Raw genomic sequence first — 25,452 nt, forward strand, 5'->3', positions numbered from 1 at the left:
AAGCTAAAAACACGCAAATCTGCACGAACACATTTGTGAAAAATAAAATTGTCCTTTAACTTAAAGATGGGATCTCATATTTTACTCTTACATTTTTTGTAGTACATAGTTACCAGATTCTGTACTGACAGATGGTGCGTTTTATCCATTATTTCCAAAATATTCCTACTTGTAATAATTCATGTAACATTCTTTTTAAAGTTGTTAGTTACCTTTCAGTTTTCTTTTAATGGCTTCCTTGTTTTGTTGTAACCTTAACCAGTAGAAATTCACTTCCTGAGTTTTCAGCATTTTTTAAAGAAAGACCCATCATTTAGTTGATTATCTGCCTCTGTTACATGACTTTTTGCATCTACATGTAATTTGGGGATATATAATCGTACAGTGAAAATCATTCTGAATATTATAACCATGATTTTAAGTTCTCACTGAGATACCTTGTGTGTTTGTATGGCAGGAAGATTGGGTTCTCCGGTTGCAGTTCACGGTGTGCCTTTTGGGGGGAACTGTCCTTAGTAGATTTTTTAAATGCGGATCTTTATATCTTTTGCTTTTTACCTTCAAGAAGACGAGTTACGGAGTTTTTCTTAGAGTGTCGACCTAGGGAGCACTGTAGACTCTTAACTCATCAAGCGTGAGGAGGGACACGTTTCTATGCATTGCTGTGTAGACCGTTCGTCCGCTAAACATTTGCGTTTTAACAACCATACTCAACAGTCAGCAAGCTGTTTATTGGTGCCGAGGTCTCCTGTTTTGTACTCTGCCTTACGTGCCGTAAAACCAATGCCATTTTAGCACTTGCCGTGGATGGAAATGAACTTTAAGCTATTTATCATATATCTAAAGTAATATTTATGGTTATTAAGTCAATTAAATGTGAATGGGCAGTTTATTCTCCTCTAACCTTACTTTGTGTAAATGTCAGTGTTCTTAGTAAAGATAATTATGCAGTTAGCCATCTTCATTTCAATTTTAGATCCTTAAAAGTAAGATTTTATTTTTGGGGGGGGGGGCTAAAAATAAAGACCTCGTGTTTCTAGTTTTATAAGCAAGGAATACTGATGTCTTCGCAGTTTCTTTTACTGGAGAAAGAGAGAAGAGGGGAAAAAAAAGAAGACAAATCAGTAGTAGTAAGCATATTTTAGACCCTCTTGTGTGCAGAACACTGTAAAGCCCTACAATCAAGGCCTAAATGAGCTTAGCATTTGGGGAGAAAACCCCATGTTTACCATACATATAATGCATTATATGTATTATGAAACCTACATATAGGTATATAGCAATTTAAGAGCATAAAACAGCATGTTAAAACAATATCTAGTTTGGTTGAGAGGAAAGTCTGGAAAGTTACTAATTCTAGCATCTTCTACAAGTCTAAGGGGACATATTTCATAAGATGGGTAATAATCTTCATAGACGTTGAGGAGTTTTTATTTTATCAATAATGTTCAAGATTCTCGGATTTTCCCACATTCGTTAGACCCATCCATCCAGCAGCTGTTGCCTCCTCCCCTCTGATTTGGTCTTTGACAGCCTCTTGTTCTTGGCACTCATTGATCTGCTCGACTTTCTCTGAATAGACAGAAGCATTCTTCCTGAGAAGGACACAAGTGGAATGAGAAAGAGAAACATTTTATGTGAACAGACTAATATTTCAAAAGTAATAGCACCTAGACTCCCCTGCAGCTGGACACACGTACCCGCTCTCTGGGGGCCTCTTCCCCATTTTCCCAGTACAGGTGCACATGACCTCTTCTGCATCAGTGACCAGCACTCACGTTGCTGTGAAATATTATTCACCCATGGTCCGTATGCTATAAGATAATGTTTACTTTCTTTGACAGTTTGTCTGAAAATATCTTTATTTTAACCTTTAGAATAAAAATTTGTCAGTGTTCAGAATTCAACATTTTGAGTTATTTTCACTCTGCATTTAATTGCTTTGTAGCTGTCGAGATGTCTAATGCCATAGTAATTCTTGACAATTTGTATTTGGGTGTCTGTCTCTCTCTCTCTCTCTCTCTCTCTCTCTCTCTCTGTTTCTAAGACTTTCCTTTTGTCTCCATTGTTTTGAACTTCCAGTCATATGCTATTATGTGGGGGGATTTGTTTTTTTATCTATTTTCTGCATTCTTTATGGGCTCTTTCATTCAGGAAATGCATGTTTTCCAGTTTTGAGAACTTCTTTAAAATAATTCTTTAATATCCACTTTTTCCTCTTCCCTTTTCTTTGTTCTCTTAAAACACCCTCTGTTAGGCTGTGTGGACCATTTTTCTGCCATTGTTCTATTGTTTTACATCTCTTTGTCTTTTCTGTTCCACTTTCTGGGAATGTTCTTCAAATTTGTTTTCCAGCTTTTTCATTGAATTTTTCATTTCTGCCATCATACTTGCACTTTCCAAGATTTCCTTTTTGTTGTCTTTTTTATACCACCTGCTTCTTGTATCACAGCTGACATGTTTACCTCTATTCCTTAGCTTAATCATTGTAACGTTGTCAGAATTTTCATTTTCTCCCTACATTATCTCTCTTTCATTTGGGCTCTTTTTTTTTTTTTTTTCCACTTGCCATTTTCGTGGCTCTCTAGTGATCCTTGGCACAGTTCATATTTAACAGTGAGGCCCTAAAGGACTTTCTGGGTGCTCAGGTTGGACTTCATTGACGGGTCTCTTCCAGCCGGGGGGCGCCTGGGGGACTCAGTTGGTTAAAGGTCCCACTTCAACTCAGGTCATGATCTTAAGGTTCGGTTCAAGCCCTGTCTTGGGCTCTGTGCTGACAGCTCATATTGGGACTCTGTGTCTCCCTATCTCTCTGTCTCGCCCTGCTCATGCTCTGTCTCTCTCTCTCTCTCTCGCAAAAATGAACAAACATTTAAAAAGGAAAACAAAAGCACCTGTTGCAGCTGGCAGGGTTTCTTGAGAACCACCCCCCCCCCCTCCAGGGTCAGTATGTATGGACAACCTTTCCTTACGCTTCTCCATTGCCCCTGAGGGCAGTCTTCCTCAGGATTTCTGCTGAATGTGCGGACTAACTGACAGCATTTGCTGAGCTGACTGGGGTCGGGGGAGGGGCGGGACACAGGGGAGACCCCAGAGTTTTCGGTGTCAACCTCTAGGCTCTTACCTAATCACCCTCTTTCAGGACGGCACACCCATCCTTGGTTGTGTCTTACAACTTGAAACCCACTGTCTGCTTCATCCTTTCGAGTAAACCCCCCTCTCCAGCCAACATGAAGGAAGGCACATTGGGCTGAGCGAGGGAGGAGAGGTGGACTGAAAGCCTGCCTTCCTGTCTCTGGCCTCATCTGTGCCCCGCGTTCTGATCCCTGGCACTTCTGCTTCCCCGAACCGTGTCAGAGTTCCAGAGTAGAAACACGTAGCATCTAGTCTTCCTTCATTCCTGGCTTGGATTCCAGCCTTTGCTGGCCTCTCTTTTTCCTCTCTGTGCTAAATACTGAGTTTTCTCATCCAGCGCCATGGCTTTAAATTCCAACTGTATGTTTTCAGTTCTCAAATATGTACCTTTAACTGGAATCCCTTTCCTGAAGCCAGAATATCTACCTGAAACTTTCACTTGGATAACAATCAGACATCTCCTACATACCATTTCCAAGAGGGAACCTCTCATGATCTCCTGGGAACCCGTTCCCTAGATAGTTTTTCCTGTCTCAGTAAGTGATAGCTCACTATTCCGTTTTCTTGGGGTAAAAAAACTTTCATGATCTCCTTGACTCTCCTCCTCTATGTCCCAAATCCGGTCTGGCAGCAACCGCTGTCAGCTCTGCCATCAACGAGTTTTGTATACACAGGAAAAATATTGGCGGATTACTCTCAGGAGAAACTGAGAAATGTATTTTTAGGTAAGTGGGAGAGAATACTTGTTTTTCTAGGGTAGTAAAATAATGGAAAAAGGATACTGTCTTGGCTGTAAAGATTTAGATATTTGGCTAAAGAGTAGGAAACAAGATAAACTTTGAAATCTTATTTATTATTTTTTATTTTTTTTACATTTATTTATTTTTTGAGAGATAGAGTGAGGCAAAGCGTGAGTAGGGAAGGGGCAGAGAGAGGGAGACGCAGAATCTGAAGCAGGCTCCAGGCTCTGAGCTGTCCGCACAGAGCCCAATGCGGGGCTTGAACCCACAAACCATGAGATTGTGACCTGAGCTGAAGTCGGATGCTCACCTGACTGAGCCACCCTGGCACCCCAACTTTAAAATTGTAAACTTAACAAAAATACTTTCTTTTCAGGAGATTTTTCCTTCGTGTTTTATTTAGTAGCCAGTATTGGATACCTGCTGTGCACCAGCCATTGTTCTAGGCACTGGGAATACAGCAGTGACCAAAACAGGTGAAAACCACTGACATCATAGAGTCTACATTCTAGGGCAGAAGTTAGGAAACTTTCTCTGAAGGACTAGATAGTAAATATCTTTGGCTTTGCCTGCCAGATGGTCTCTGTCATAACTACTCAACTTTGCCATTACACCATGAAAGCAGCCGTAGACAATACATGAATGAATGGATGTGGCTGTGTTCCAATAAAACTTTATTTGCAAAAACAGATGGTGGGCCAGATTTGGTCTTCAAGCTGTATTTTGCCTACTTTTGTTCTGGATGGAACAATAAAAACCTAAGAAAAGCGTATAGTATTTTAGAAAGTGGTATGTGGCATGGAGAAAGAATAAAAAGCAACAGAAAGAAAATAGGATGTGCCAGGATTGGGTTGCAGTTTTAACTAGAGTGGTTGTGCTAGCCCTCAAGAACAGAGTACTTGAACAAGTACTTCAAGACGAAGGAGTAAGCCCTCCCAGCCCCTAGCCTGTGTAAAAAGGAGGATTGTCTTAAGACACAAAAGAAATGTAGAAGAGGAACCTGGGTGGCTCAGTCAGTTAAGCATCTGACTCCTGATTTCAGTTCAGGTCTTAATCTCATGGTTTGTGAGTTCAAGCCCCATGTCAGACTCCATGGTGACAGTGCAGAGCCTGTGTGGGATTCTCACTCTCTCCCTCTCGCTCGCTCGCTCTCTCGCTCGCTCTCTCTCTCTCTCTCTCTCTCTCTCAAAAATTTTTAAAAATGCAAAGCAAAAGATGTTAGGGCTCCAGGGATGAGGTTCCAGAGACTTGAACTGAGGAGTCAGCACCTCAAGAGTATTTCTCCGCCTCTTGCTATGTGTGTGTCTTTCTCTGTCACCGTTTCAGCTTAGGCTCATCTCTTTTCTTGTGCATGAGTTTGCTCCATGAAGCTAAATAATGACCATGGGCACTTCCAGATTAACGTCTCTATGGTCTTCTAAGCAAGGAGAACAGCAGTCTTTCTCACTGCTCCCGGGTAGAAAAATCTTCGGGAAAGTTTCCATCTGGCCCAACTTAGAGCATATATTTGTCTTTGTGATCCAGGAAAAGGTTTGGATAATTAACTCAGGCTTGTGTCATGAAGTCACTTTTTTCAGGAGAGTAGTTACTTCTGTTCCTTAAAGAAGGGAGTGGGAGTGAATCATGAAGGATCTAGTTGGGGGGGGGAGTCACTATAATCAGTAAATCTCCTGATAAGAGATAATATGGTGGTTATGAGTGCAAAATTGAAAGTGAGCTTACCAGGCTAAAAAGCTAGTCTTACACTTATGAACAGTAGAATCCTTGGCAAATTAATTTGCCTTTCTAATGCCTTAGTTTCCTTTGTATAACGTGATGATAGTGGTGGTGCCCTCTTAAACCTGCTGTATGTGGATTTAGTTAACAATTATAAAAATTGAGTAAGGAGCTTGGCACAGAGTATGTTCTCAGGAAGTGACAGCCACCATCATCATTTCTCCTCAGCATATAAAAGGATAACCATCCTAGGAATATAGGTTGCCTCCACATTCCATGCTTAATCAGTGCAATCCACTGTATTTGATATACTTAAAAAGAAAACCATGTGATCTTCTTAGGTACAGAAAAGGCATTTGACAAAATTCACTGCCTATTCATGATTTAAAAAAAATTTCAGGGCGCCTGGGTGGCTCAGTCGGTTAAGTGTCTGACTTCAGCTCGGGTCATGTTCTCATGGTCCATGAGATTGAGCCCCACATTGGGCCCTATGCTGACAGCTCAGAGCCTGGAGTCTGCTTCGGATTCTGTGTCTCCCTCTCTCTCTGCCCCTCCCCCAATTATGCTCTATCTCTTAAAAATTAATGTTTAAAAAAAAGTTTTTTTAATTCAGTTAACAGGGAATAGAAGGGATTTCCTCAACCTGGTAAAGGGCATCTATGGAAATTTTATAGCTAAAATCATACTTAATGGTAAAATACTGAATGTATTCTTTCCTAGGATCAAGAAAATGACAAAGGTATTCATTCTCACATTTATTCAGCATTATACTAAAGGTCGTAGGCTGTGCAGTGAGTCAAGAAAAATAAATTTTAAAAACTCAGATTGGAAGAGAATACTTAAAACTGGCTTTATTCACATAAAACATGGTCAAATGTTTAAAAAATCCTATTCTACAAAAACATCAGAAGAGAGGAGCTTAACAAAGTCAAAGGGTACAGGGTCAGTATGTAACAATAATTATATTTTGCTATTCATGCAACAGTCAGAAATTGAAATTTGAAAGCAATACTGTCTGTGGTATCATAAAAATATGAAATAACTCAGGAATAAAGAACTAAAATACATGCAAGATGTGAATACTGAAAATTAAAGCATTGTTGAAAGACATTTGAAAAGGCCAGTCGAATCACTGTGCTGTGCCCCTGAAATTAATTTAACCTTGCATGCCAACTGTACTTCAATAATAAAAGATTTTTAATTAAACATTTTTAAAAAAGAAATTAAAGACTTAAGTAAACTGGGTGGTCTCATGTTCATGGATCAGAGATAGTATTGTTGAGATCCTGAAATTTATCTGTACATTTAACACAGTCCTAATCAAAATCCCACCAGGCTTTTTGGTAGAGATTGACAAGTTGATTCTAAAATTTAGGGGCGCCTGGATGGCCCAGTAGGTTAAGCATCTGACTTTGGCTCAGGTCATGATCTCACAGTTCATGAGTTTGAGACCTGTGTCAGGCTCTGTGCTGACAGCTCAGAGCCTGGAGCCTGCTTCAGATTTTGTGTCTCCCACTCTCTTTGCCCCTCACCTGCTTGCACTCTCTCAAAAATAAATAAACATTAAAAAAATTATTTTAAATTTATGTGGATATACAAAAGACCTAGAATACCCAAAAGCAATTTTGACAGAACTTAAGTTGGAGAACTCACACTACCTGATTTCAAGGTGTACTATAAATTACAACTCATATAGTCAAGGCAGTGTGGTATTTTTGGGACGCAATAGAGTTATAGACTAATGAAGAGGAATAGAGTCCAGAAAGAGACCCGTTCATATATGGTCAGTGAAATTTTGACAGGCCTGTCGAGGTAATTTGAGGGGGAAGGAATAGTCTATCACCTAATGGCACAGGGACAGTTAAACATTCATACGCCAAAAAAACAAACCAATTAATTACATAAACCCCGATTCTTGCTTCATGCCATACATACATCCGAATGGAGCACAGACGTTAAATAGAGTTAAAACTACAAACCATATACAAGAAATCCTAGGAGAAAATCCTTGGGACCTTGGGTTAGGCACAAGTTTTTTAGTACATAAAAAACACCAATTATATTTTAAATTTTGATGAATTGGACTTGATCAAAATTCTGAAATTTTGCTCTTCAAAAGGCACTGACTGCTAAGAAAATGAAAAGACCCCCCACACACACACACATACACACACCACTACCACTAACACCACTGGTCTAGGATATAATTTACAAAAAAATACCAGATGGGGCGCCTGGGTGGCTCAGTTGGTTGGGCGGCTGCTTCAGCTCAGGTCATGATCTCACAGTTCATGGGTTCGAGCCTTGTGTCAGATTCTGTGCTGACAGCTCAGAGCCTGAAGCCTGTCTTGAATTCTGTGTGTGTGTGTGTGTGTCTCTCTCTCTCTCTCTCTCTCTCTCTCTCTCTGCCCCCTCCCCACTCAGGCTCTGTCTCTGTCTCAAAAATAAACTATAAAAAAAAATACCAGATAAATGACTTATCCATAATATATAAAGAACCCTTACAAACTCAGGAAGAAGAAGGAAAACAACCCTTTGTTTAAAAGGACAAAAAGGATCTGAATACACACTTCAGCAAACAAAACTGTGGCTGGAGCACAGGAAAATTCATCAGGGGGTGCAGGTGAAAGCCACAGCCAGATCTTGACACCCACTGGAAGGGCTAACGCTAAAAAGATGGAAAGAACAAGTGCCAGCAAGAGTGTGGGGGCACAGAACCCAGCAGTCCCACCTCCAGGGGTTTGTTCCAGAGAAATGAAGACAATCTGTTCACAGAGAAACTCTTGTGAGAATATTTGTAGCAGCTTTATTCATACTGGCTCAGAAGGAGAACAGCCCAAGTGCCCATCAGCTAATAAATAAACAAAATGAGGTTCGTCACTCCAGTGGAAAGTTACTCAGCAATAAAAAGGAATGAACTACTGATACCAAACAATGTGGATGAAACACTAAGTGGTAGAAACCAGACACAAAAGGGTAGGTTTGGTACTGCAGCAAAGGAAACAGATCATTGGTGGGGGGGGGGGGGTATGGAGGCGGGGCTTGTCTCCCAAGGGGGCAGGAGTGTCCTGGGGTAATGGAGCCGAGCTAGATCAGGATCATGGTGATGAGTCACATGTATGCTTCTGTTTTTTAGAACTTCTCGAGTTGTATACTTAAAATTGGTTCACTGTAGTCTGGGCTACTGATTCCTCGGGAAAGGTGATTAAAAATATGGTGACCAGCCATTGAGACTGTATTTAAGTGTCAGCTGAGGCGTGGAGAAGTTAGTGTAGTTAGAGGCGGGGGAGCACAGGTTAGAGGAATCCTTCACAGGGGGTGTGGGGTCGGCAGCCTGCAGTTTTGTGTCGAAGGACAGGCAGCGTTTAGACAGACAGGAGACAAAGATTCCTCCGGGTGGAAGGAGTCGCTCTCTACAGAGACAGCATGGCACTTGGCATAAGGAGATTTGGTTTCTATCCATAGCTCTGCCTTTAATATTCTGCATAATATTCTGTATTTCTTTTCATTTTAAAATCACTTTTTAGGATTTGTAAGAGAACTTATGTGTTCACTACACTGTGGCTTTAACGTTGGATGAACCCTGCACCTAAGTTTCTTTCTCTGCTCCCATTCATTTGCGGAGTTGAGGTGGTCCTCGCTTCTCAGGGCACTGTGCTTATGAGGGAAGGACTGGGGTGTGGAGAGAAGGCACCTAGAAGTTGGGGGGGCAAGGCTGTCGTGGGAGAGTTTGCAGTTTTCAGGGAGGAAGCCCCATGCCACCTCCTAGAAGTGACCTCCCAGTGTTGCCTCCCCTTCAGGGAACTACTCTAGCCTTCACCTTTTGATGGTGATGACCGCTCTTCCCTTGAGATCATTCTCTTAGCTTCCAGAACGTTTCTCTTCCTGTTCTTCCACTTCAATTTCTCCATGGGGCCCTTTGCCAGTTCCCTTTCTAGTCATGGTGTTTCCCAGAATTCTGACCTTTGTTCTTCTTTTTCTTAACTTGCCACGTTATCTGTGGGCGATCACCTGTACTATGTTATGTCAGCTGGTGCTGACAACCCTGAAAGTTCTCCCCTCTCTCCTGAGCACCAGCTTCGTGTCTCTGACCTGCCCACTTGGGTGTCCCTAACCATCTCCGTCTGGATAATCCTGAGCATCTCTGGGGTTGTGGCAGAATCATTAAGAGCACAGATTCTGGGCACCCATGTGGCTCAGTTGGTTAAGTGGCCTGACTTCAGCTCAGGTCCTGATCTCGCTGTTCATGAGTTCAGCCCCACATGCATCTCTGTGCTGACAGCTCGTAGTCTGGAGCCTGCCTCAGATTGTGTGTGTGTGTGTGTGTGTGTGTGTGTGTGTGTGTGTGTGTGTCTGCCTGCCTCTCTCTCTCTCTCTCAAAATTTAATAAACATTAAAAAACACACACAGATTCTGGAGCTTGCTTGTCTGAATTTGACTACTGACTCCACCACTAAGTAGCTGGGTGCCTTAAGCAAAGTACTTAACCTCTCTCTGCCTCGATGTCATCCTCCCTAAAAACAAAGGAAAGGACGGACAGTGACGCTGCACCCCGTGTGATTATTGTTGAGTGGTGTGTCTGACACACTGCGTGCCTGTGTTGTGTCCTCGTAGCTGCCGCTGCCATTTTCTCTCAGCCAGAGCCCTGGGCCTCCTGGGCCCTCTCCCTGCCCTTCCACTCTTCCGTTCCCAGCACGTTCTTCCACGTTCTCAGCCAGCCGCTGGTTCAAACCCAAGTTGGGAACCTCGGAGTCGACCATGACTTCCTTTCTGTCACTCTGTCTGTTGTCTCTTTGCCTTCCTGGTGGCTCAGACTGCTTTAGCTCAGTTACCTCCTCCGCTCTTGAGCAGTGTAGATGTTACCTAAAGGGTCTTTCTGTTTCTAGACTGTTCTCTTATCAGCCCTTGTCCATTCTTCCCTCTAGAGGTGGAGGAATCGTTCTAAAACAAGTACACAGTTATGTACTTGTGCCCCACTCCTTGGGCTCTAGTTCTCAGACTTTGCTTCCTGGAGCCCTGGGGTTCTGCAGCGGGGACCGGGTAGCCACCGTGGGATGAGAGCGCACGGGAGAAATGGAGGACATCGCGGAACAAGGAATGACTACTTCCCGCCCCTCCGTTGCCTCGTACTCCCCTCCTGAATACCACCAGACGCAACAGCTTCGCTTTTGTCTCTCCTGCTGTAGCCTTGCTGTCATAAAACTGCCCTGGCTTTCAGGATGAAGCCCAAGGTCTAGGTGAGACATGAGACCCTTCATAAACTATCCCCACTCGCAGCCCAATTTTAACCCCAGGCTCCGCTGCATACGTAACAGTCAGTGAGCATGCGTGCCCTCCGCCGCCTGCACTGTCTGCTTTCCCTCGTGCTCTTTCTCTGTCCAGATGACCTTTACCTTTGTCCCACTCGCTTGGCCAACTCCTCAGTGTTCCTTCAGATTCCGCTCAGGCATCACCTCCCGCGCTGACCGCCGGTTCTGCAGCCGGGCAACCTCAGCTGTGTCCCCATAGCTCCCGACTCCTATCTCCATCGCTGTCGACCCTTCTGTGTAGGTTTATCCCCAGCACGACCACCCCCTCCAGGAGGGCAGGGCAAAGACCTTGTTGCTTTTGCTTGTCACTATATCCCAGGCAACTCGCACATTGCCCGGCTCATAGAAGGTTCTTGGTAAATATTTGACTTCCTGCCTGTCTCGGTGACTTAACTGAGATGAACTACAAGCCTCTTGGCGTGTTCTCCTCAAGAGCCCAGGTCTCTCTTGCTAATCCTTGGCTCTTCCTACCGCTCTGCCAGTGGACTTGCACTGTTCTGGCCTCTGTACTTCCCTTGAGTCTCTCTGTGCCCCTCTGTGTGCTGTTTCTCCTTCTGAATTTCTCTTAGTCCCCCCGTACGTCTCCCAGTTAGCAACCCCTAAACTTCAAGGCCAGACAGTAGATTTCCTGTGAAGTGTACCCAGCCTTCCTCTGTGTTCCCACACCCGACTCTTAAGACCCACGGTGTTCTCCAATTTCTGAATTGCAGGCTTTAAAAAAAAATTTTTTTTTTTCTTATCACCTTAGATTTGAGCTCCGTGGGAGCAAGGAACAGGTCTCTTTCATCATTTTGGAAGACGGATATGTTCCTTTAGCTTCTTCTCCACGTAGAATCAAGTTCAGGACTTTTGATCCTTTACAGCCTGACTCAGAGGTCTCATTGTGGTCTCCTCTCCTGCCACTGGCTGCACCCTGAGCTGCAGCCTTTCCAGCAGCTGGTGGTTTTCTAAGCGTATTTCATGTTGGACTCACTGCACATATTTTGTCCACATGCTGCTTTCTTTGCTAAAATGTTGGCTGTCAGGGCGCCTGGGGGGTTCAGTCTGTTAAGTATCTGACTTTGGCTCAGGTCATGATCTTGTGATTCAAGAGTTCAAGCCCTGTGTCAGGCTCTGTGCTAGCAGTGCAGAGCCTGCTTGGGCTTCTCTTTCTCCCTCTCTCTTTCTGATGCTCCCCTGCTTGCGCGCTCTTTCTCAAAATAAAAAATAAACTAATAAAAGATGTTGGCTATTGCAGGGACTCTCTTTTCTTCAGGGTGGTGTATTCTTTTTATTCCAATTTTCAAAATGTGTTTAATATTTCAAGCATATGTCAAAGAGATAGAGTAATAAAGCAATCCCTTATGTATGTATCTAGCATAACAAACATTTTATATATATAGAGAGAGAGAGATTCAGAGAGAGCTAAATCTCTTGTTTTTTCCTCTCTGACTCCACTTCCTTCCCTTCTTTCTCAGAGAATAATGGCTATCTTAAATGTAGTATTTATCATTTCCATATGTTTTATTTCAAATGTTTTCTCCATAGAAGATAGGTAATATCTTTGCATTTTTAATACACTATATAAATAATATTACTCTGGTCACATTCTTCTACAAGCGTCTGGCAAACAACATCGTTTTTGAGATGTATCTATATTATCGCGTGTATCTTTAGAAAATTTCAAATCACTAGTAGTAGTTTTTCATCGCATTAATATCCCAGTTTATTTACCCGTTCAGTCCTTTATCGGTCTTCTGGTTCTTTGCAGTTTTTCAGTGTTGAATCAGTTTGTGGTGAACATTCTTGTATAAAAAGAAAAATCTAGTCTTTTAAAAACAAGGACTCTGGCAGCTGCATCCTGAGTGAAGACTATGCTTCAAAGCCAGCCGCTGCCCCCTTCGTGCAGACGCCCCGAGTCGTTACCGCGCACGGACTCTGACCAGCGTTAAGCGGGGCTACTACTTTGGTTACAAACCTTTCAGCAGACGTTACTTTTCTCAGCAATCTGCAAGCCACGTCTCATATAAATTTAGGTCATTTTGCCTTAAAAATATTAAATGCGAGCCAGAAATAGAATGTTTAAAAAAATAGAACTTGAAAGCTCTGTGGCTGTAAGACTTGAGGGGAAAGCCTGTTACATTGTAGAAGAATAACAACTTCAAGTAAGTGTGACTTCTCGGTTTCTTGTTCATGATAGAAAGCTGGAAGTGGGGGCACCCGGGTGGCTCAGTCAGTTGAGCGTCCGATTTTGGCTCAGGTCATGATCTCAGTTTGTGGGTTCGAGCCCTGCGTCAGGCTCTGTGCTGACAGCTCAGAGCCTGGAGCCCGCTTCAGATTCTGTGCGTATGTGTCTCTCTCTGCCCCTCCCCTGCTCATGATCTGTCTCTCTTTGTCTCTCAAAAATAAATAAATGTTAAAAGAAAAAAATTAAAAAAAAAAAAAAGCCAGAAGTGACCTCAACTCCTCTGTTCTCAAAGCACCTTTCTGAAGAACACCCGGGAGCCGTGGCCACAGCTCCTTGAGATGGACGGATGCAACATTTTCTGCCCTTACTACTCAGACTTCCCATCATGCCCAGCTGGAAGAGCTTATGTTTGCATTGAAGCCCGCTTCCTTGTTTTGTCTTCTAACAAGGAGAGCAGCCTGTTAGTATTCTCTTTTCAAATAAACAAACTAGCCTTTCTTCTCCGAAGGAAACAATTTCAAATACTCTCTGCTTTGATTCCTACGACTCATTTAATGATTATCTTCAATTTTGTTGGAAGTTACCCTAGATTACCTCTGTTGTCCTCTGAAGGTACACTCAGGGCACAGACAGAACCTTCAGTTGGTTGAACCCCTAAAGCAGTTCCCAAGTTCTGGTATTTTGTGAACTCAGTAGAGTGCTCGGTCTTCTTCAGTGCCCCTCCCCGCTTCTCACACCAGGAAGCTCACTTCTTCCAGGCATATTTATTACTTTCCCTTCTTGTGCAGGCATTGAATTCAGGCCTCTGAGTGCTTGCCATTCTCTATGCTAGGGCTGACCATCCAAGTTCTTTTGGTCTCAGAAAACTATAGAAATTCCATTTATTCCTGAAAGGTACTGCAAACAATTAAAAGAATCTTACCAGCTGTTCTCTTTATGCATTTCCGTGGGACTGGACTTTATAACACTATCCCAACATCTTTTTGCCTTTTATTTTCATCATTTACAAACAAATTTGCATATGTGAAAAATATATACTGCTAATGCAGTTCACGGTTCTATTCTATTCCGTTATCTTTTTACTCAGTAGTTTTACTTCAAGGAATTTATCCAGTAGATAGTCTCACCTCAGTATGCTAAAAATTATATAGAAGGGTGTTCATCACAATGCTGTTTATAAAAAACAAAACAAAACTGGAGACGTTGCAGTGATTAATAATAGTTAAATTATGGCATATCCGGATGCTTAGGTAACAAGTGACGGCACTCAGTGTTTATTGAATGGGTCAAGGAATGAATATCAAGAAATGATAAAAAGTATGAGGTATAAAACTGTACACGTTTGGTGGTGGAATAAAAAAGATAGATGTGTGTGTACAGCATTCATTTATAAACATGCCTGGTTGCATATACCATTTCTGGGATCACAGACAATAAGCTGCTGGTACATATTAGCTATCAGTGCATCATGGCAAATGGGTATGACCAGAAAGCACGAGGTTTAGTTTTAACCTTTAAAAGGAAAAACAAAGCAAAAATAAATCTCTGATGTAGAAGGCCGTGGGGCAGGTTTCTGGATGTCCCTCTAGCATTTCTCTCTAGGCTTATAATCTGCCTGCAAATTCCGCCTGCCTCGCAGCCCCCAGTCCTTACGTCTGCATTTCCAGTGCAACGCGACGCTGCTGTATGCGGCCGGGTACCAGCTTTCTGTACCGCAGTCTGGAAGGCTCCTCCAGGCGCAGACTCTCCTTGTAGGGACCGCGTCCTGCACTGCAGACGTTGTACGACATCTGAAAAATGTTGTCTCATGTATTTTCTACAGTTTCTCAGGTGTTAACAGCAGGAAGGCTATTTGGTACCAGTTAACCCATCATGGCCAGAAGTGGAAATCTTTTAATAAGTGTATTTAAAGTCCTTGGTTTTGAGAAGTAAGAATATAAAGCTGTGATAAAAAGTGATAAACTATATCATACTAGAGAAAAACTCTAATCCAACGCACTTATTTGAAAGATGAGAACATTGAGGTACAACTTCAAGGGACTAGTAATAGATTACATTCCAAGTTACTCATAAAGTTCATTTATATCCCAAGTTATTTGAATCTCTGTCCACTATTCAGAAAAGTATCGTCTGTTTGAATATAATCTTAAGCTATCAAACTTTTTTTTATTATTTACTCTTTATAATTTAAATATTCTCACTTCATATTTTGTTATATCAATAGTATTGCTAATCCTGCTGTTAACACAGGCATGAAAACCATCATTACATGTATATTTTAGAATAAATGACATCTTGTGGAACTCTGTAATTCTATATAAAACCTAGAAGAGAAGACACTTAGTTCTTTGTTCTTTTTCCTTTTGTTTTTTTTTTCTTTCAGTTTGTTTTCCTTGCTGTCTAAAAAACACAACAAAGTTCTGGAACAAGCCACACAGTCCTTGAGAGGTTCACTGAGTTCCAATGATGTTCCCCTACCAGACTACGTAAGTAGTTACCTTACTTTGTCGGTAAGAAGTTTTCCTTCCGTGGTTGGGTTTGTAAGAAACAGTACGTACGTCTTCTCTGGGTCTGTGTCCACGTGCCGCAACGATGCAGGGAAAGGAGTGATGTCCAAGTCAAGGAAGAACTTTAAATGATTATAACAAGTGGTTAAAGAAAGTCAACCCTAAACCAGTGATTGTTACTAATTAGGACTCTTGTGGGCGCCTGGGTGGCTCAGTCGGATAAGCATCCAACTCTTTATCTCAGCTCAGGTCTTGATCTCAGCATCGTGAGTTCAAGCCTCATGTGCTCCACACTGGGCATGAAGCCTACTTAAAAAAAGAAAAAAAGAAGGACTCTTGTTACCTAAGGCAAGAAACCCACTCAAACTTGTGACACAAAAGCAAAAGGAGCAGTTTTATAGAAAACATGCAAAGGTTTCTCACTGAACTCGAAGGGCAGAGGGACACCTGGATATCACAGAGAACCAGAACCTGAAATTGAAAAGCCTTTGGATTCAAGAATATGTTGTCTTTCTGAGGCTGTTTAGTTTCTAGGCTCTGCTTCCTTTTGCTTCAGTATTATTCTTGTGCTGCTCTCTGTTGGCCAGATTTCCCTATTTGTTGACTGGGACCTAAAACAGCCACTCCAGCCTCCTCCCTCCCAAGCTGTAACATGTCCTGGAGGGTCATGTCTTTAGCCACCTGAGCGGTGTCATGAAGTCCTCAGTGTCACTTCCTGGGAGAGAGAATCCAGTTGGCTCTGCTCAGATCAGGATGCTACTCTGGTCCTGTGAGGCGTGGTCAGCAGACAGCAGCACTAATGTGTTCCCTCAGTTTCAGCCACGTTAAAGATAAAGCGCTTATTACCACTAACCTCAGAGGATGGCGACAGAATAGAATGGGAGCAGCTCTGGGATGAGCTTCATCACAGGAAGGAGCGAGCATTCGGAGTTCTCTAAGGCAGTGCCACTAAGTGCGACATCTCTTATATTTTGAAACATGGCTCAGGTGCGGATGCTGCACACTATCGTGTCATAAGCCTCAGAAGTAGTCCGTCGCGTCCTCCTGAGGCCCTCCCCGTGTCCCCCGACGACAACTCAGTGGGTTCATGTTCAGAAACTTCATGAGAGAATTTTGAAGTTCTGAGCCTGCTGTTGTGTGCCAGACAGCGGAGACTTGTTTTGTTTCCTGTGGTTTGTTTCATTTCTAAATGGCTGTGCTGATAGGAGACTGTGGGAACGGCACCCAGTCCGGGTGGCAGACACTGACAAACAAGAGGTGGCCGTGAGCACTCGCAGCCCGACCCGTGCCGTTTGTCTTGTGTTTATTGTGTGCGCCTGCATGGTGCTATGGTCTGTCATTCCCATTAAAGTATAAAGTTTGTAATTCCAAAGTATTGCTCTTTTACCAAAAAAAAAAAAGTATCTTTATGATTTTCCTGCTAATTGAATATTCTCAACTTAAAATATAGCATAATAGCTCACTTCTATCTGAGCCATGACTTATTCTGAGAAAAATATTTCTTCCTAATCACTCCTTAGAAACCTCAGAGTGGCCGTGGAGATTGTGTTTACTGAGAACTTGAGGTCGGTTGGTCTGTGACTGTTTTGTGATTTTCATACAACTGTCATATGCTTGTGTTGTCCTCCTGTGTCGTTTCTCCCACAAAGATGTGCTGAGTGAACTCAGCCTTGAGGTTGGGCTAGCAGCACCCCCCTGTAACCAGAGACCAGGAAATTACAGTTTTTCTGCGAAAACGGGTCATATTTGATGGTATATGCCAATCATGAAGGTGATTATGCAGTGAACAGACAGGTGGAACTCCTCACGGACGTATGACTTCTACTGTTGAACTTGACCATTTTTAGAGTTGTTGCCTTCTTCTTGCTTGAGAGTTTCACTGAGTAAAATTGAATTTCCTAAAGTATCTCCCCCATTAGAAATGCTGGGGAAATTCCACTTGGAATCTGTCATTGACAATCCTCATTTTAGCATCCATACCACAACATACTCCAAGTGGGTTTATGAACTTGAATGTTGCTGCCTTTCCTCAGAGCTCCTTGAAGAGGGTGGGCAGCCCTAGTCAGTTTTGGTGATGGAAACAGAATTACTCGTGTGACTCCTCTGCAAGGCGACTGAGTGACACCATAGGAGTCTTAAAAGTAAACACGTCTTCTTCTTTCGAGGTAACCGAGTGTTTTCCCATTGTCCCAAACACTAGGAGTGACATGTGTATTTGAAACCATATGCTCATTGCCACTCTCTTTTAAATTGGTCATTAACTGGGAAAATAAGATGTTTCTCCTTGTTCCCTCCCTAGAAATTTTAATCAAATGTCTCTGCCAGCAGCCACATAAAACTGTGTCCCAGACTAATGCTTTAGACCACGTGTTTGTAAAAGACAGAAAAGAAAAGGGTCTACGTGCAGCAGTGGGTCCCTGACAGACGCCTTTCATACCAGGATTGAATGAATTCGAATAAGTGCTTAAAATCAGGAATGTATTTTTCTTCTCATGGTAATACATAGAGTACCTTGAATCCACCTACAGGTATCTGAGTTTATTAAGAAAATGTTTATTCTCATTATCCTGTATAACTCACAAGTCAGTTGAGTAACACCGTAGAAAACAAATAGCAAGTTACAAAAACATCATTGTGAATTCTTTAGTCCAACCTTGTTTGTGGGAACTTCTCAGGGGAAAACTGAAGCCTTCAACCAAGTTCCAGATAATGAGGGTACCGCCCTGGCTGCTTACAGGGAAATAAAACAAAAATTGCACTCACGTCCTCTTTGGGGAGAGAGACTGCGCCGCGCAGACTGAGTGATGGCTGGTTCCACAGTCTCTTCGCAGGGACGATGAAGGTGTTTAGCAAAGCATATGAAATTCAGGTGACGACGTGGCCGCACTTTAGTATTTCTATAGCAGGGTTTCCCAAAAATTAACTCAGTGACTAAAGGGACAGGAAAGAATTGTTAGAAGAGAATCTTTTAAGATTTTTTAAAATTAAGAATAAGGCTCAGGGTGCCCAGGTGGCTCAGTGGGCTAAGGGTCCTACTCTTGATTTCGGCTCAGGTCATGATCTCACAGTTCAAAAGATTGAGTCCCACGGGTGCACTGTCGGTGCAGAGCCTGCTTGGGATTCTGCTCTCCCCAGCCCCCCGCTTCTCCTTTGCTTGCACATGTGTGCGCTCTCTCGCGCTCTCTCTCTTTCTCTCATATATAAACATTTCAAAACATAGGTAAATAAAATAAGCCTCTAAAACAACTTTGATCATATACAACACACCTGAATCTCGAAAGTGAAACAGAACTAACAATGAGTGTTGCTGCTTTTGAAACTGTAACTGTGGTTTTTAAATTACGAATACTATTACAGTGTCATGTAGGCTTTATTTCCCTAATTTCTAACAGACGTCTTAGCAACTACTTGAGATGAGAAGACTCTGACTTTATTCCTGGAAGAACCATAAGGAACCAAATTATATTGTCCTTTGATCATCAACAGACTTGGGAACCTTTCTGTAGGACTGACTCTACCATCTAATTTTGAAAATTTTGTTTAATGTTTATTTAATTTGAGAGAGAGAGGCAGAACACGAGCAGGAGAGCAGCCGAGAGAGACAGAGACACAAAGTCCAAAGCAGACTCAAGGCTCTGAGCTGTCAGCCCCGAGCCTGATGTGGGGCTTAACTCATGAGCCGTGAGATCATGGCCTGAGCTGAAGTTGGACCTCAACAGACTGAGCCACCCAGGTACCCCTCTACCATCTAATTTTAAATAGCGAATTCAAGGATACAAGCCAAAAAGACTAAGACAGAATCAGAAACATCAGCTGAGGTGTAAATAGCAGCTAAGAGTTTATCATTGAATGCTAAGCAAGTATAATGCTACTAACTCACGTCTACTTGTCTGTGTGTAATGTGCATACACACATATTCCAGCAGTTTCCAAAGTCTCCTTCGTAGTCTCCTTCTGCTCTGACTGTAGGTAGAGTTGTCCAGAGGCTACATGGTGAATGATCATTTCATTGCTCTGACAGCTCACAGAATGTGTTGTGATCTTGTGTTTTAAATTGTTCTTAGCTTTAATTTATAATATAAAAAATACCAATGTATGTAATCTACATAAATGTAGTTTTTTAGGAGCACCAGAGATTTTTTTTAAGAATATAAAAGGGTCTTGGGGTGCCTGGGTGGCTCAGTCGGTTAAGCATCCGACTTCGGCTCAGATCATGATCTCACAGTTTGTGAGTTCAAGCCCTGCCTTGGGTTCTGTGCCGACAGCTCAGAGCTGGAGCCTGTTTCAGATTCTTTGTCTCCCTCTCACTCTACCCCTCCCCCACACATGTTCTGTCTCTGTCTCAAAAATAAACAAAATAATATAAAAGGGTCTTGAGATTGAAGAAGCAGTAGTGTCCATGATCTGTTACACACGCACACAGAAGAAACAACTAAATATATGCTCTTTGATAGCCTGTAATTGTTTCCTTTGTGGTAGTCTTCTCTCCTGGGAGGGTTGAGTGCACTTTGAAGGCAGGAGTCTCTTGTGTCTCAGGCTGAAAAAAGTAGGCTAAATATTAGCTAATTTATTGATGGAGCTGGAGCCCCATCTCCGCACGCCCGCACCCTCTTGCAGGTGTCCAGAACTGGAAAGGAGTCTCAGATCTAAATGATATCTGGATGACATTTAATTTGAGTGGTTTGGTCATTTTCTTTGTCAAAAAAGATTAGTTCCAACATGTCTTGGACATGTGTACTTTTTTAAGCTAAATTATATATTTTCTCATTAATTTGTACATGAGCTTTTTATGACAGTTGCTTCTTTCCTGGGGTGCCTGGCTGGCTTAGCTGGTGGAGTATGTGACTCTTGATCTCGGGATCATGAGTTCAAGCCCCATTTTGAGTATAGAGATTACTTAAAAAAAATAAAATCTTAAAAAAAAAAAGTCTCTTTCCTATTCAAAGGGTAGTTGTAGAATGTTTTCTTTTAGTTCACTACACATAAACCTGGTTGTTCCATGTCCACTCAGTCTAATAATTTGCTATCTGAAATTGTAACTTCTGAAAGAGCCAAAGCCATCTATTTGAAATTTGTTTTGGCCAAGTCTTGATTGCTTATCCTTATCATTCTGTATGGAACCAAAATAATGCTCACCCTGGAATATGTCATTTGACTTCCCTTTTGAACTAATACTCTTTTTTTTAAATTTCTTTCTAATGTTTATTTAGTTTTGAGAGAAAGTGACAGAGCAGGAGTGGGGGAGGAGCAGAGAGAGAGAGAGAGAGACCTTTTTTTTTAATTTTTTTAATGTTTGTCTATTTCTGAGAGAGAGAGCATGAGAAGAGGAGGGACAGGGAGACAGAGAGAGAGACAGAATCGAAAGCAGGCTCCAGGCTCTGAGCTGTCAGCACAGAGCCCAATGCAGGGCTCAAACCCACCAACATGAGATCATGACCTGAGCCGAAGTCAGAGACTTAACTGACTGAGTCTCCCAGGTACCCCACAGAGACAGAATCTGAAGCAGGCTCCAGACTCTGAGCTGTCAGCACAAAGCCTGATGCGGGGCTCAAACCCACGAACCACGGGATCATGACCTGGGCTGAAGTCGGCCGCTTAACCGAATGAGTCACCCAGGCGCCCCAGAACCAATTCTCCTAATATCTTCTGGCTCTTGTTTAGTTTCGCTTTTAGACATTTCATTTCTAAAACGGCTACAAGGTGTTCTGAACTGATTCTGCATGACAAGGAATTACTTTTGGGTATTTATTCCAGTGATGGTGACATTATGAAAGATCTTGATAAAACTTCTATCTTGGAATTACTTTAGCATGGTGTGAGAGGTAAAACTGAGGAAGCGTAGTGCCCGTACACAGGGAATCTGAGATGCTAGTACAAGCGCACAACTAAATGCAGTTCTCCATGACGTAATTTATCAGGGGGCTATAACTGAACGTGTGGGTTGCCCAAAGAAGAAAAGAACAATTTGGGGGAAGTAGGGAAGGAATTGTGCCAGTTTTCATGAAAAGGAGTTGCAGTTTGAGCCTGGTAGTGCTTTTAAAAAGAGAGATTAAAGCAGTAAAATAATCCAGGAGTTCTGCTTCTTGAATAAGGGCAAAGAAGTGAAAACAGCACCTCATTGCCACTGGGTCTCGTGTTTGACAGTGTCTGGCATGTAAGGGGCTCCCACCATGCACAAGAATTAACTAGAAAAATGGAGCCCAGGCCTTAAACATAAGAGCTCAGACTATGATATCCTTAAAAGAAAATACAGGACTAAATTTTGGGCAACGAAAGAAAAACAGATTAGTTAGACTTCATCAAAATGTAAAACACTCGTGCTTCCGAGGACACCATCAAGAAAGTGAAAAGAAAGCCCACAAAGTGCGAGAAAACATTTGCAAATCTTACATCTGGTAAGGGACCAGGATTCAGAATATGTAAAGAACTCGTAACAACTCAATCACAAAAAAGACAAATAGTCCAAATTTTATAGATGGGTGAATCTTTTGTAAGCTGGTTCTGTAGCGTGTGTATCTTCCATAGCTGTCTGACCTTGGACATGTCATTTTGCCTCTCGAGGCCTCCATTGCCTCATCTGTAAAATGGGAGTAAAAGTAGGATCTATTACCCAGGATTGTTGTCAGGATTAAAGAGAGTCCAGGTAGGATCCTTGGCAGAGCATGAGTGCTTAGTAAGTGTTAGCTCCTGCAGTTGTGCGGTGCAGTTCATGTTTGGGAAAGGGGTTCTGGGGCAATAGGAGTTGGTTTGGAAGATGCAGATATCTCCGTGCCCTCTGGAGACGGGGAAAACTTCCTGCAGGAGATGTGTGACCTTATGAAGAAGGAGGGGGAGAGAGAACAGGAGCCACCATGAACCGCTCACAGTTGGGCGGTGCCATCAGGAAGCATCTTTCATCTGTCCCGAAATATCCAAGCAGTTATTCACCAAAGGGTGAATCTCAGCCCCAGAGAGGGGCCTTCACTCAGCATGCTCCCTGACCTTAGAAATGTACCAGGGCCCAGTGTGTCCCAGAGTCCCTAAGATGAGCCAAACCACAGTGACCACCACCAGAAGCAAAGAAGTGCCTCGTGTTGGCATTTTTCGAGTCCATCAGCCACTTTTTCTGAATGCCAGACTCCCCCCTTGGCCTTACCCCCCTTGGGTAAGGCAGTGAGGGGCTGGATGGTCACCAATCCCATCCTCTCCCTGGTTACACAGCTAACACTGTTTTCCACGGTGTTTGCACCTCGCAGCCGCAGGAGGGCATCTAACTAGCTCCAGCCAGCAGAATGCAGGTGGGGGTGATGGCAGCCTCCCCCAGCTCCCTCATCAGTGCCAGCTTGGATGCAGGAAATCCAGGGAGAGATTCCAGGGCCCGTAGTATGGCAAGTGCATGGACCCCCAAATCATCTTACTGAAAGCCAGTTGGGTACCCTGCTGGACTGTGATTCAAGAGGGCAATCAGGTACTTACTACGTTACAAAAGAAAATGAGCTCAATGGATCTGAGTAGTCATTTCTCCAAAGCACATATACAGGTGACCAGTAAACACATCCAGAGATGCTCAGTGTCATTGTCAAAAAGTGTAAATTTCAGGGCACCTGGATGGCTCAGTTGGTTAAGCGTCTGACTTTGGCTCAGGTCATGATCTTGCGGTTCGTGAGTTCGAGCCCCGCGCTAGGCTCCGTGCTGACAGATCAGAGCCGGGAACCTGCTTCAGATTCTGTGTCTCCTTCTCTCTGCCCCTCCCCTACTCATGCTGTCTGTCTGTCTGTCTGTCTGTCTGTCTCTCTCTGTCTCAAAAATAAACATTAAAAAAATTTAAAAAAGAAAGTGCAAATTTCAACCACAGTGAAGTTTATACCACCAAGATAACTGTAATCAAAAGGCAGAAAATCACAAGTGTTGGTGCGGGTGTGGAGAAATTAGTATCCTCATTCAGCTTGTGGTCAGAATGTAAAATTGTGCAGCTGGTTCAGAAAACAATCTGCAGTCCCTCAAAAAACTGAGCATGGACCCAGCATATGGTAATACTCTCAAAGGATTAAAAACACAAGTCCATGCAAAAGGTGAATGGTCAAAGCACCTTTATTCCTAATAGGCAAAAAATAGCCACAATTCAAACATCCATCAACTAACAAAAAAAACATGGTATATCCATGCAATGAAATATTATTGAATGATAAAAAAGAATGACATACTGATAGGAGCCTCAGTGTGGATGAACCCTGGAAACATTATGCTGTGTTAAAGAAGTCATTAACAAAAGGCCACATGTCGTTGATACGAAGTGTCCGGAACAGGCACGTCTCACAGAGTTAGACAGTGGATGCATCAGACTGGGGGTAAGAAGCAGGATGAGGAGTGACTGCTCAGGCAGACAGGTTCCTTTTGCAAATGATAAAAATGTTTTAAGATTAGATGGTGGTGATGTTTCACAACTCTGTGAATATACTAAAAGCCCCTGAATTGTACACTTTAAATCAATGAGCTGTATGGTGTGTGAATTTTTTCTTGGTGAAGCCATCTTTAAAAAGTAGCACTTAGAGCACCAGGAAAAACGAACTACTTGTTGAATGGACTAGATAGACACCAGCTTGGCTGGCATGGTGGCCTGAGGATGCATGCGGGAGAATAAAGCTCACACTTTGAAAAAGTTAACATATTCAAGGGGGGAAACTGTGTCGTGGGCAGTGATTTGACTTGAGAAGCTGCTAAAGTCGATTAGATCTGCAGCAGCACAAAGGCGTATTTTTTTCCAGCCTGACTTATGAACAAAAAGGTGCAAACAAGCAAAATATCCATTAATAGGGGACTGATGAGATGAAGTATAAATTCACCCAGTGCAGTATTCAGCCATTTTTATGAAAACTGAATCCAGGCCATATGGGTTTGTGTGAAATGTAACACTTAAATAACCAAACCATATCAAAAATAAATAAAACATTAAAAAAAAACAACAAAAACAAAGAAAAAAGGGGCGCCTGGGTGGCTCAGTCGGTTGAGCCTCTGGCTTCGGCTCAGGTCAGATCTCACGTTCGTGGGTTCAAGCCCCGCGTCAGGCTCTGTGCTGATCTCTAGCTCAGAGCCTGGAGCCTGCTTCCGGTTCTGTGTCTCCCTCTCTCTCTGACCCTCCCCCTCTCATACTCTGTCTCTCTCTGTATCAAAAATAAATAAAACATTAAAAAAAAATTAAAAAAAAATAACCAAACCAAAACAAAACCCAACCAGAAAACAGAGAACATTATAGTATATAGGTTATACATACATATACATTTTGAAATATGCAATTAGTTTTTCTGGAAAAATGTACAAGAAACTGATAAATAGTAGTTACCTGTGGGGAGTCAAACTAAAGGTCAGCAAGGACAGAAAACTTCTACTTTTTACCGTATACTTTTCTTTACAGGTCTAGATACTGAAATCTTTGCCAAGGACACCCAGAACTTACTTTTCCCTTCCTTCCCTCCTTCCTCCTTTCCTTTCTTCCTTCCTCCACCAATTTAAGGTAACTTTTGACTTACAGAGAGTTTTAAGGAATTTCCAGATACCCTTCACCTATCTTTCCCTTTTGTTAATATCTTACGTGACCACAGACCATTCATCAAAACTAAGAAATTAGCCTTGGTCCGTACTGCTGACTCAAATCCCGATCTCTGCACACTTCACCAGTTCTATCTCTGATGCCCTTACTCTTTTCTAGGATTCAAGCCAGAATCCCACGCTGCATTTTGCGTCATGTCTCCTTAGTCTTTCCTTGTCCTTCATGACCTTAACATTTTTGAAAAGTACTGGTCAGTTTTTTGGTGGAACGTCCCTCAGCTTGGGTTTGTCTGGCATTTTATCATGATTAAATTGACGTTATGCGTCACTGGGAAGGGGACTGCAGAGGTGACA

General features: G+C 42.6%; 1 protein-coding gene and 2 long non-coding RNA genes across 5 annotated transcripts in view; 1 reads left to right on the forward strand and 2 right to left on the reverse strand.

Moving 5' to 3' along the window:
* Nucleotides 1-25,452, forward strand: part of DYM (dymeclin) — a 334,407-nt gene that overhangs the window by 216,133 nt on the left and 92,822 nt on the right. For both annotated transcript variants that reach the window (XM_029923001.1, XM_029923002.1), the window contains one exon: nt 15,451-15,553. In XM_029923001.1, coding sequence (XP_029778861.1) covers nt 15,451-15,553 — 103 coding nt within the window. The remainder of the gene's footprint in view (nt 1-15,450; nt 15,554-25,452) is intronic.
* On the reverse strand, nt 1,414-11,636 carry LOC115278520. Its single transcript, XR_003902938.1, has 2 exons — nt 10,985-11,636; nt 1,414-1,595 (listed from the first exon to the last, which is right to left on the reverse strand). It is a non-coding gene; the product is annotated as an uncharacterized LOC115278520 (long non-coding RNA).
* LOC115278519 lies at nt 14,319-16,717 on the reverse strand. Of its 2 annotated transcripts, none has more exons than XR_003902937.1 (3): nt 16,428-16,717; nt 15,566-15,696; nt 14,319-14,857 (listed from the first exon to the last, which is right to left on the reverse strand). It is a non-coding gene; the product is annotated as an uncharacterized LOC115278519 (long non-coding RNA). The 2 variants fall into 2 exon arrangements; XR_003902936.1 differs by having other exon boundaries at nt 16,256-16,717.

The sequence above is a fragment of the Suricata suricatta genome, chromosome 14 (genome assembly GCF_006229205.1).
Source record: "Suricata suricatta isolate VVHF042 chromosome 14, meerkat_22Aug2017_6uvM2_HiC, whole genome shotgun sequence".
NCBI classification, from domain to species: domain Eukaryota; kingdom Metazoa; phylum Chordata; class Mammalia; order Carnivora; family Herpestidae; genus Suricata; species Suricata suricatta.